This window comes from Eptesicus fuscus, chromosome 21 (genome assembly GCF_027574615.1).
Source record: "Eptesicus fuscus isolate TK198812 chromosome 21, DD_ASM_mEF_20220401, whole genome shotgun sequence".
Taxonomy (NCBI): domain Eukaryota; kingdom Metazoa; phylum Chordata; class Mammalia; order Chiroptera; family Vespertilionidae; genus Eptesicus; species Eptesicus fuscus.
In genome coordinates, this window is record NC_072493.1 from 1,478,705 (window position 1) to 1,491,195 (window position 12,491).

Sequence of the window (12,491 nt, forward strand, 5' to 3'; positions counted from 1 at the left end):
GCTCGAGAGCCGCGGTTTGCCGACCAGGGTCTATGCCAAAGATCTGGTTCCTCGGACAAATCCAGAGTTTGGACGGAATGTTCTAGCATCCACAGTAGAGACTGAGGTTATTTGTACAACTTTTAAACATTTGTTCGTATAAAATTAGTTTGTATAAATACACAGACGTTTCTAGTCCCTGAAGAGAACAGAAAGGCGGAAAGCGCAGGTAACTTCAGACGCTCTGCCTGTGCGTGTGGGCAGGCACTCACAGGAGCAGGGGTCCTTCCCTTGAGGAACAAGCGCCATCCTTCCTACCACCCCCAGGGCGAGATCCTTAACTCTGAGAAAACATTTAGTAAAATGAACTGAGGGGGGCACCGCGCGGCTCCGCTGCCCTCTCCACAGCCATCGCGCGGAAAGGTCCAATGACAGCTTCAGTTCTGAGCCCGACAAGGCACCCGGCGGCGGCCCCTCGCCAGGCCGTGTTCCTGCCCCGTGCCTGACGCCTTCGTCAGCTCACCCTGAGATGGAGACCCTGATCTCACCGGTGGCTGCGGGCAGCGGCCTCGCGCCTATCCCGCCCCACCTGGTCCAAGCAGCACAGCGGACCGGGCTTAACTTGCAGGTCCCCCGGGAACGTGGAAGGGACCGTGTGTTTGGCCCGGGGCGGGATCACCTGCGTGTGGTTTCATAAATGTTCCCTGATGGAGCTGATGGTGAGCGCACAGGCCAGAGGCCACCCTCTCCTAATTCCACTGGGGGTTCCCCGCAGGCCGCTGAGGGCTGGTCACGGGCCAGTGACATCATTTCCACAGTCACAACTTTCCTCTAAGGGAGTCCAGAGGGAAAGGAAGAACTCATCTTCCAACTCAGGGGGCCCCTCCGAAGGAGCCGGGGAGAGGGAGGAGATGCCCTGAAAACCGGAGGCGCAGGAGGGGGACCCACTGCACAGCAGGCCGGTGAACCGAGGCTGTCTCCATGCACGGACTCTGGATTCTGCCTTCGCCGCCGTCACCGCCTGCAGCAGGATGATAAAGCCCAGCCAGGGGCCACCCCGAGGAAGGCACGGCGGGGGTGTCCATGTCTCGGATGCCCACCTTCCTTCTCCAGATACTGGCAACACCGACCCTCCTGCTGGGCCTTGGTTTCGGCTGAGACGTTTGCAAAATACTGTGTGTGACAGCCTTCCTTCAGAGCTGTGGCCGTCAGCTCTGGCTGCTCGTTAGAATCACTAGGAAGCAGGAAAGATACTGGTCTCTGAGCCCCACGGCTACAGGTTCTTAGTGAGCCCGTTTGGAGTGGGACTCAGGCACCAGCCTTCCGCAGGAGCTGCCCCGGGAGTGCCCATTACAGCCAGGGCTGGGAACCTGCACGGAGGAGCCACGATATTGACATACAGATTTATGTAAATACTAGTGGCCCGGTGCACAAAATTTGTGCATGGAGGGGGGATGTCCCTCAGCCTGGCCTGTACCCTCTCCAATCTGGGACTCCTTGAGGGATGTCCAACTGCTGGTTTAGGCCCGATCCCTGTGGATGTCCAATCGGCAGTTGGACATCATCTTGCAATCTGGGACCGCTGGCTCCTAACCGCTCACCTGCCTGCTTGCCTGATTGCCCCTAACCACTCTGCCTGCCAGCCTGCTCACCCCTAATTGCCTCCCCGCCCCCCCCGCAACTGGCCTTCTCGCCCCCAACTGCCCCCCCACCGGCCTGCTCGACCCCAACTGACCCCCACCAGCCTGATCACCCCTAACTGCCCTCCCCTCCTGGCCTGATTGCCCTTAACTACCTATGCCTCGGCCCCACCACTATGGCTTTGTCCAGAAGGACCTCTGGAAGGTCTCCTGGTCTAATTAGCATATTACCCTTTTATTAGTATAGATATACATTTCTATATTGCTGCATATATCATAGAACTGATTACGATTTATGTAAGTTTTCCTTTCTTTTTTTTTCTTTCTTTTGTTGTTTGCTTTTTTCCCTGCCTGGTTTCCAGAGAGGAACAACAACAACAATAATATTCCTTGTTCCAGGGCAGGGCAAGACATGTCAGGCGCTGGCTGGGAGCTGGGCACGCCTGATCTCGTATGAAGTCTACGCCAGAGGGATCATGCTGGTCCTTACCGTCGCCAGGGACATTCTGGCTACGGTTACGCCCTTCCCTCCCCCACGCCCCAGACCCGCTTTACAAATGTAACGAAACCCAACCAAATTGCTACATGCTTTTTCCACCACGAAAGAATTCTAGAACTTGAGACAGTTGCTCCACCATAAAAAAAAAAAAAAAAAGACTACTACCCTTCTATAAAAGGGCCTCTTCCCCAGTCCCGAACCTGTTTCTATAGTTAAACAGGTTTCCAAGGAAAGCATTTTCCAATTCATTTACATCATGGAAATGCCAGATGTAAAATTAAGAGGAAACACAGATTTTGAACATCCCTCCTCCTCACCTTTTTAGAGAAAAAAAAAAAAAAAAAGAAAGTATTTCCTGAGGGCTTTTTTTGTTTATTCCCCTTTTTTTTCAAAGTTTAATTCTCACCAACAACAAATTTCTTGCTTCTTGGAATGCATTCACTCTATGAGCAATAACCTATCTAAATCCATTGCCTTACGACCCCACCCTGTACCCCCATCACATCTGTAAGTCCGTACAAATCCAGTATCTCACAAAGCTGATACACAAACCACTCACAAGCCTTCTCGTGGCAAATCTGTTTTAATTAAGCAGTAAAAGCAGCGAGTCCAGCACATGCCGGTTGCAGAAGAGGTCGCCGGGAGGTGACAGCTGGGGGGCGGGCATCTGCAGCCACGCGGACAGCATGGGGGGTGCTTTCGGCAGGCAGTCCCGTCCTCTGGGGATGGGGGGCTGCCCCCTCAGAGCCCGCCTCAGGAATACATGGTCAGCTGCAGCCACTCCTGGATGGACACCTGGATCCGGCCGTCCGCATCTCTATCCAGGGACTTGAAGGCCCGGAACATGGCATCCAGGCGGACCAGGCAGCTGATGAAGCTGTTGAAGTCCATGCTGCCGTCCTCGTCGTCGGCGTACCGCCGGACGATCATGTGGTACAGCTGGTCGTTGAGCTGGAAGCCCGCGGCCTGCAGAGCGCCCCGCAGCTGGGAAGGCGGCAGGGCCCCGGCGCGGGCCTGGTCGTGCTGCTTGTACACGCACTGCCACTTCTTCAGGTTGCCCCACAGGTACTTAAACTCCTCAAAGCCCAGCTTCCCGTTCGTGTCGTTGTCCATCACGGACACGATGCTCCGGCAGGTGTCCAGGCTGAAGCCCTCGGTCTTCAGATCCTTGTGCTTAGAGAGGACTTTGTTGAGAATGTGCATGAGGTCGGTGGCCCCCACCTCCATGTCCGGGCCCGCCAGCTGGGCAAAGTGTTGCCGAAACCGCCTGACCTCCTCGCTCTCGCTGGCCTCCACGTTGGTGAAATGCTGCTGGGTGGGAGGTGGCTCTGGGGTGTACTGAGCTGCCGCGGCCTCGCTGATGAGATTCACAAGTCCGCCAACGATCCCTCCAACATTGCCCCGTCCTCCTCCTCCTCCTCCTCGTCTCTGACCTCCTCCTCCAAGAAGGCCTCCCAGGGCTTCCCCGAGGCCTCGATCTGCCCCTTCCAAAAACGCCTTTGCGAGAAACATGCTTCCGTTGAATGAGAGGGATGAGGAGAGCCGAAATGGAGCCTGCGGAGCTCCCGGGTGGAAGAACTGGCTTTTCTGTCCCTGCCTCCACTGCACCACGCCCCACGGCCCACATGCGGCCCACATGCCATGGCTCACCTCCCACTGAAGTTGCTTGAATTCCACTAGGTCCTAGAACCTGCCATTTTTAGGGAGCTCTTCTGATAAATATTCCTGATCTATAATAATAAAAGTATAATATGCTAATTAGACCGGATGTCCTTCCGGACGAAGCCGGGGCTGCGAGGGAAGCCCGGGTCCCAGGTGCCAGAGGGAAGCCAGTGCCGGCAGCTGGGGGCAGGCAGGCCTACTCTTGCACGAATTTCATGCATCGGGCCTCTAGTATGTCTAATAAATACTCACAAGTGATCGTCTGTAGGGCACACTGGGAGCAATAACATCTGCAAATGATCTGTGTGCCATCGATCTCGGTGCTCTCAGCACATGCTTTCCTGACAGAAGGTCAGTGACTCAAGGAAAGCGAGACTCTTTTCTAAGGGATATTTACATGCAGGGTGGAATGGAAGAATTATTGGGCAATGGAGCCTATTTACCTGAGCCCCTTCCTCTGCCAAAGATTTCCAAAATCCAGTGTTCTTAAGAAAAATGTGTAAGGGGGCTTTTTAAAATGCAGAGATTCTGCCCGGCCGGCGTGGCTCAGTGGTTGAGTGACGACCTATGAACCAGGAGATCAGGGTTTGATTCCCGTTCAGGGCACATGCCCAGGTTATGGACTCAGTCCCCAGTAGGGGGCGGGCAAGAGGCATCTGATCAACGATTCTCTCTCATCATTGACGTTTCTCTCACTCTCCTTCTCCCTTCCTCTCTGAAATCAATAAAAATATATTTAAAAAAAATAATTTTAAAAAATGCAAAGATTCTGATTCTGAGGAGAATCAGGGATCATGAGCTATAGTTTTGGAATCTCTTTTGAAATGTGACATTCATACAGAAAAATGTACAAATCACTAAGGTATAGGTCAACACTTCACAGACGGTACACCCCCATGTCAAGGAACAAATATCAGCAGCACCCCCAAAACCTCTTTGTGCCTCTTTCCTAAAGATACTCTCTTCCCTCAAGGGGAACCACTGACACCTAACACCATAGATTCCTTTTTATACCTGAAATCCATGGAATCATGCAGCATGTACTTTTTTGATATCTTGTTTAAAGTTTTTAAAAAATATATTTGCTTTTATTGATCTTAGAGATGGGGGAAGGGAGATGGAGAGAGAGAGAAACCATTATGGGTACCCAAAGGGGAGCAGTGAATTCCGCTGAGGAAAGGAAAGGGTGGCATTTACCTGCGGGAGAGGAGAATATGCAGGCCTCCCCATCGGTTGAGTCAGAGTTCTCCAAACAGACATGGGATGAGAAGGGACAGTACAGTAAGAATTGGACTGGGAAGGGGTTTGAATGCCATGTGTCAGTCCATCTCATAGGTTACTGTGGGAACCTCTGATAGCTCAACTATGAAGTCAAAACAAAAAAAAAGAAAGAAAGAAAGACTAGCTATGAAATGAATTGTAAACTGTATGGTCCTAGTATTGACTGATGGCTATTCTAATACTAGAGGCCCAGCGCACAAAATCGTGTGCGAGTAGCTCACCGCCCCGCCTGCCGCTCATCGCTCGCCGCCGTGCCCACCGCCGCTGGTCACTGGCCGCTCACCGCCCCACCTGCCACCGCTTGTAGCTTGCCGCCCCCGCCCACTGCTCATCGCCCTGCCCCCTGTGGGAAGCCACTCCACGCCCTGCCAGCGGTGGGCGGGGAGATGGGGAGGGACCAAGAGGTGGTCAATGCACCTCATGGCGACTGGTTGAGCCGTCATTCCTGTCATTCTGCTTATGGTCCCTGGCCTTTTATTCTATAGGACTAGAGGCCCAGTGCATGATTAAATCATGCACGTGTAGGGTCCCCTACACGCTTTTGCTTTCCATCGCGGGGGAGCTGGGTGCCTGTCCGCTGGTGCACCAGGCCTTTCAGAAGCCTCCGGCGCGGCGGAGGCTTCTGAAAGGCCTGGTGCCTGAGCGGACAGGCACCCAGCTCCCCCGCTTTTGATGGTCCGCGGCAGGACGTGAGCTCGCTGCCCCAGAGGCCCGTTCTGTGCCGCAGCACAGCCATGGCGCAGATGCTGAGCTCGCGCCGCAGCTGGCGACGTGAGCTCAGCATTCCGCCGGCCCAATCGGCCACCCCGGCTACCCCGAGTACCCCCCCCCCCCCCGCGCCTCCTGGCCAATCATGGCATAGCGAAGGTACAGTCAATTTGAATATTTGTCTATTATTAGGTGGGATTATCAGGGCTCTCCCTGATAATCCTATAGCTAACCCTGATGGCTAAGGAGCATGCTCTGTTGAGGACGTGAAAGTGATGCTTCCGTCTGCCACACCCAGTGGTTTGTGTCAAGTTTCCCGACACTAGTTTTATGGCATAACGACTCCAATAACTGCCCTCATGGGAACAATAAAGGCCAAACGTCTTCCTTAACCACGAAGCAGCGGCACCGTAAAGGGACTGCCTTCCTTTCGGGGGACCCCAAGGGATTACTTGGCCTCAGACAGATTGAAACCCATTCGTATTCGCTTCTCTCCGAGGAAACTGGATGGCGCTGTCTTTATAGTGCTGGAAATTAACCTGACGGCACACACCGCCACATAAAATGCGCCTCCTTACGCCCATCTGAAGCGTTTTCCACCCGGTTTCAATCCAGTTCCTCTCGCTTGTTTACTGTGAAGATGGAGGGCATTTGGCTACCATCTTCATCAGCCATCCAGGGTGAACGACTGTTATTAGAGCATCAAGCCTTCTCTTTCCTGGACTCTTTAATGCCCTGAGGCTGTTTATTAGAATATGAACAGCAACTCTGGTCGCTGTCTGGGCCTCTCTACTGCCTAAATCTGGGGAAAAGGGAGTAGGGGAGGAGACCACGTCTGATGGAAAACAACCTCAATTTGAGGGGAAGGGTTATTGAACGTAAAAAGTAAACAGTGACACGTGAATGCCATCAGCAGCATTCTCCAGAACCCTCCCAAAGTGAACTGCCCCCAGCCATGAGTGGATAAACAGAACGTGGTCTGTCCACAGGGCGGAGCGCTATTTGGCCGTACAAAGGAATGAATTACTTCCCTGACATGGATGAGCCTTAAAAACATGCTAAGTGAAAGCAGCCAGACACGAGACCATATAGTGTAGGATCCATTTATATGAAATGTCTAGAAAAGGCAAATCTACAGAGACAGGTCTCCATTCTAGAGCAGGTCTAGGATAACATGGAAGAACAACTTCTTTTTTTGGGGGGTGGGGGGTGGGGGGTAGGTAGGTGACAGGAATTACAAGTTAAAGGCACAAAAAAATCATATTGGGGTGATGGCAATATTCTAAAACTGTTTTATAGTGATGGTTGCACAATTTGGTAAATTTACCAAAAAATAATGATTGAGATGTATGTTTAAAATGGGTAAATTATATGATACGTAAAATATGCCTCAAGAAAGTTATTTTTCAAAAAGTCAACAGGACAGTGTGTAGTCAAAAGAAGACTGAACTCGGAGTTCTCGGCCTGGACTGGCCCTGAACGAGGTGGGCAGCCCTGAGCATGTAACGCCCTGCCTAGGGCTGGCCGCCTTCTGCAAAAGGAGGAAGACGGACAACCTGACCCCAGAGGTCCTTCAGCTGTAAAACCCTGTGAAGCCAGGCTGTCATGTGCCCTGACACCGTGACAGCAGCATTCTCACCTGGCAGTCAGTTCCTTCTGGTGCCCAAGTCTCTATGCTATGTATTCCTTTAATTCAGCCTTTCTTTATCGTGGGCCTGGCTCCATAACATTTATTATTTTTAAAAACATATATTTTTTATTGATTTCAGAGAGGGAGAGAGAGGGAGAGAGAGACAGAAACATCAATGATGAGAAAGAATCGTCCATCGGCTGCCTCCTGCATGTCCCCTACTGGGGATCGAGCCTGCAAACCCAGACATACGCCCTGAATGGGAATCGAATTGTGACCTCTTAGTTCATAGGTCGACACTCAACCCCTGAGCCACGCCGGCTGGGCTGGCTCCACAACATTTAGACATGATTACGTACCCTTACCCCCTCTTTGACATACTGTCTGGTTTTCAAAAGTATTTCTGATTGCAACCTATCAAGTATTTGCACCTCCGCACGGCATTCCAAGGTGGGGGCAGTGAGCCGGGTCTGGAATAACACAGGACACAGGACTCTCCTCCCTCCCCTCCCCCCGCAGAGGAGCCTTTCTTTCAGGTGGGGTTCTCACCTTACTCAACATGGTCTGGGCCAGACCCTCCTAGTTTACTGATGAGACTGTCATGATGGATGAACTCCAAAGTCTTTCTAGATCCACAGAGATAGTCCCTATTCCTTTTTCTTTACCATCTTAGACTGTTGCTCAGTCACAGGAGGAAATTAAATTGGTCTGACATGTGTGCTCTTTACAGAGCCCCGACCTCTACTTCCCAGGGCTCCAGGAGGAGGCCAGCGACTGCCCACTTGCTCCCGTTAAAAAGTGAAGCTTTAGTGCTGCGGTCTCCTTTCCGTTTCCTTTACGCGTCTCCTGGGTGTCCTTGCACGAAGGAGCCAAAGCTAAAGTAGGTAAGTGTCGTGCTTATGTGGATTATCGCTCGGGTCACAATGCCCAGTGAGAGAAAATACTAGGATGGACTCCGTGTGGGAGCTGAGTTGACCTGAGAATTGAAGAGGGAAATGGTCAGACACACAGGACCACACACTTTCAGGACAACTTGCAGGACCGAACAGAAAGGTCACCTGTCCCACTCCGAACGTCACAGCCTTCCTCTGTGCATTAGATCATATACGCGATAGAGCAGATTTCATAGATCAAACCCTGATGGGCTGAGGTTGGAAGGTAGATGAGGTCTTTTCCCAGGAGCTACAGAATACGAGTCCTATCAAACCTGAACTGGAAATGCAAAGGATAGAAGACGCCACTGTTGGTTGCAACAATTCACCTCTGCCATTGTAGTGATAAAGCAGCAACATAGGGAATGCATGGATGAATGGGCACAGTGGTGTCCCAATAAAACTTTATTGACAAAGCAGGAGTCAGGCTGTATTTGCTCCATCAGCTGTTGTTTGCCAGCCCCTGTTAAGCTGGTGAAAACAAAGCTTGCAGGTAAGGTGTAAAGACTGGGTTGGAGGGTCGCAGTCAGTGCTTATAATAACCATTCTTAATGTGTAGGATACTCCCCATCTGATCGGAAGGGGTTCGCTCTGAACCTTTATTCTTGACTAATCTGTCGGCCTCTTGTTTGATATCTTCCCGCAGGTCTACCTTGTGGAATATGGTCCATCTTTGCAGAGGAGGGAGACTGGTTTCTGATTCCTAAGCTACAGTCTGGCAGGAGCGCACGCTCTTTCCCTCAGTACCATTATGCTCACGCAGACCACAGCTGAATAAATGCAGGTGGCTCCTTTCCCCATTCTGCACAAAATTTGAAAACTGTCATGCTTTCTCCCATTTCTGCCTTCGGCCTGGCACTTGTGTCTTCTGGCATTACCACGTACTCCGTTTAAATATTAGGCAGGAGAGGGTGAGTGCCCGTGAGCACTTGGACAATCCAGCATTTGTGGCCACTGTAAACTCCTGTAGACCTCTGATCACGGCTTCACATTATGTGGAATGAATGCGTTTCTTTATCCCGAGCTCTTCCTGTCTGCCCTCTTCTTGGTCCTAGTTCAAGTGTGAAGTCATGGGTGCCAATGGATAACAAGCATCCTTGCTTGTCCATTCCTGTTAGAGAAGGTAGGGGCTGTGTGATATGCAGATATGCTGCTCATGCTGAGAGTCGGGATAGGCATTGACATGGCTTACAGGGCTTACATAAACAGAGAAATCGTTCTGAGTGGCAAGTTGAATGCCTACTCAACTGTGCAAGTTGTTCTGAAAGTTTGGGACCATATATCCTACAACGTCAAAAAGTATTTACTGCCCTGGCTGGTGTGGCTCAGTGGATAGAGCGTCGGCCTGAAGACTGAAGGGTCCCAGGTTCGATTCCCGGTCAGGGCCCTTGCCTGGGTTGTGGGCTCCATCCCCAGTAGGGGCCGTGCAGAAGGCAGCTGATCCATGATTCTCTTCATCATTGATGTTTCTATCTCTCTCTTTCCCTTCTTCTCTGAAATCAATAAAAAAATATTTTTTTAAAGAAGTATTTACTATCTGGCTCTTTTACAGAAAAAGTTGCCAGCCCCCGAAATACAGCTTTGTCACCAGGGAGGATACGCATGCGATGGTGATGAGCATCGGCTGGGACACTGAGCAGGATGCACCATGAGACGGAGCGTAGAGGGGACAGAACGGGGCAGGGTTAAGCTTGCGGGTGAGGTTACTTGCAAGACGTTGGAGGCAGACTGTCAAGCTGGCAACAGAGAGGCCACGCCTACAGAAACCCTGAGGGCAGTCTCACAGGTAAATACGACACTGTCGGTAGGCCCACACTGTGACAGGAGGACACAGTGGGTGATGACGCTGTGATAGGCATTGCAGGACACTGTTATCGCCATAAAAATGACTTCTGAATACAAGACGTGTTGAAAAGACACCGTGTCAACTGATTGTTTCGGCCCTCAACTCTAATCCCCTGGACATCTGATGGATCCCACAACATCTTCTGAATCCAGAGAGTTCAGTATACATTTACAAAGATAAAAAAGCTAAACTAGACCCAAGGATGAAAAGGGTCTTTTCTCAAAGACATGGGACCTCTCCAAAGGGGAGCAGCCCAAAGCAGTGGCGAGGCCGTGCCTGGGGTCATGGACGCCATCTTTCTCTGGGACCCCACCTGCCATCAAATACCTGAGCGTCCAGAAGAACAGGTCAGGATATGACAAAAGGAGCTCAATACACAGCATGTTTTTTTAGGACAAACGGAGACAAAAGCTGTATGATGTTTCTGTAGGCTAGCCAAGAACATAAGGGGATATGGAGGGATATTCAGGTCTGTCCTCCATCCCCAAAACACCAACCACAACTACACGAGACTTGGGAAAAGATTAAGAGAGTTGCCCTGGCTCCATGGTTAGAGCATCGGCCTGTGGATCAAAGGGTCTCGGGTTCGATTCCTGGTCAAGGGCACGTACTTTGACTGCAGGTTCAAACCCCCACCCCAAGTTGGGGTGTGAGTGGAGAGGCAACTGATCGATATGTCTCTAACACATCGATGTTTCTCCCTCTCTCTCTCCCTCTCTCCCCCTCCTTTCCACACTCACTGAAAATCAATGGAAAAAATCTTCTCACTCTTTGGGTGAGGATTAAAATAATAATAATAATAAATTTTTTAAAAAAAGATTAATTAAGGGAGGAAAATAAGAAGCGGAAATGGGGGATAAAGTGGGAAAGAACACGGAGGGGCTTATGGGAGCGCTGCACACAGTTATAGCTATCAGGAGAGCACGAGGAACACCCACCCTTTCTCTTTCCCGCCCTTCCTCCCCCTCTCCCCACCCCTCACTAAGCATTGAATTTAGCAAGATAAGCCGCTGGGAGAGGAACAAACTATGAAGCCACTGAACTTCCTCGTCGTTCCCATGGAACGTTCCCGGCGAAATCGCTTGCAGAGACTGAGAAAACAAGCCTGGCGTGGAAGTGGACACGGGGACAGGGCGGGGCGGCAATGACAGGGCTCAGCTCCTCAACACAAAGCGACTCTGCACAGGCTCAGACAGGCAGGCATGTCACGAACAAAAAGAAGGAGAGAGAAGGACAGACAGAGACTGAGGGGACAAAGGAAAGAAAAGACGGTCAGACGCATTAGCTAGTCATTCTCTGGATTATTTTCTCTACCTTCCAGTGTGTCGGAGATCAAAGGACAAGTGCTACACAGACCAGGTCTGTATCTAAAGTCAAGTCCCACCATACAAAGAAGTGAAGAAAAAAGTCACAGTCATAATTGATATGGGAGCCAATTGACATAGAAATGTGATCGACCACATTAGCTCCCAAGGCTCACCGTCTCCTAACTCCCAGAGCCGGCTGGATTCTCGAGGTCAGAGGGAGTCAACCTGGCCAACTAGGGATTACTTTAATCCTCAGCTCACCCTCCCTTCCGTCCCCCAAATCTTCCCATACGTGGCAGCGCTACAGCAACAATGGGGCTGGTGGCAGGTGTCATCCGTCATCCAAAGACAGAACTGCTGTCCCAGCAACCCCGTCACTGCCAGTGATGACAGTTTGACACCCGAAAGAGAGGGCAGCCTCTGTAGACATGATTTTTAATTTTGATGAAAAAATCCTGGTGAGCACCAAGTCTACACTTCCCTTACGGTTCCTATTTCATGTCACTTCCAACTCCCCCACCTCCTGTCCTTATTGGTATGTCCCTGCCATCTTCCTTCCTGCCCTATTTATAGAAACTTGACTTAAAAGTGCCTGCCTGGTGTCCAGAGCCATACTATAGACACCTCTCAGGACTGGTCCTAGCGTGAGTGTCAAGTGCCTGTTTCCCCAGCCTGCACAGTGAGAGCCAATTGTTTTCTTCTCCTTGCCCCTAAATCTTTTCTTTTTTTTAATACACATTTTTTCTTGATTTCAGAGAGGAAGGAAGAGGAAAAGAGATCCTACTGGGGACCGAGCCCACAACCCGGGCATGTGCCCTGACTGGGAATGGAACAGTGACCTCCTGGCTCATAGGTCGACGCTCAACCCCTGAGCCACGCCGCCCGGTCCTTGCCCCTAAATCTTCACCGCACCGTAGAGCAGTGGCAGACCAGTACTATTATAAAATGTAATGAAGATTGGACATTTCCCGGACAAGGAAAGATTCCTTGTGTGATACAAGCAAGCC

General features: G+C 51.0%; 2 protein-coding genes across 3 annotated transcripts in view; both read right to left on the reverse strand.

Moving 5' to 3' along the window:
- LPCAT2 (lysophosphatidylcholine acyltransferase 2) overlaps positions 1-12,491 on the reverse strand; it is a 58,354-nt gene that overhangs the window by 13,835 nt on the left and 32,028 nt on the right. The gene's annotated exons all lie outside the window — the stretch shown is intronic.
- Positions 2,674-3,719, reverse strand: CAPNS2 (calpain small subunit 2). The gene has a single exon (XM_008152332.3). The coding sequence runs from the start codon at positions 3,628-3,630 to the stop codon at positions 2,872-2,874; it is 759 nt and encodes a 252-aa protein (XP_008150554.3). The 5' UTR covers positions 3,631-3,719; the 3' UTR covers positions 2,674-2,871.

Coding starts and splice junctions, on each gene's coding strand:
- CAPNS2 (XM_008152332.3), bottom strand. CDS start 3,630: ATGTTTCTCGCAAAGGCGTTTTTGGAAGGGGCAGATCGAGGCCTCGGG.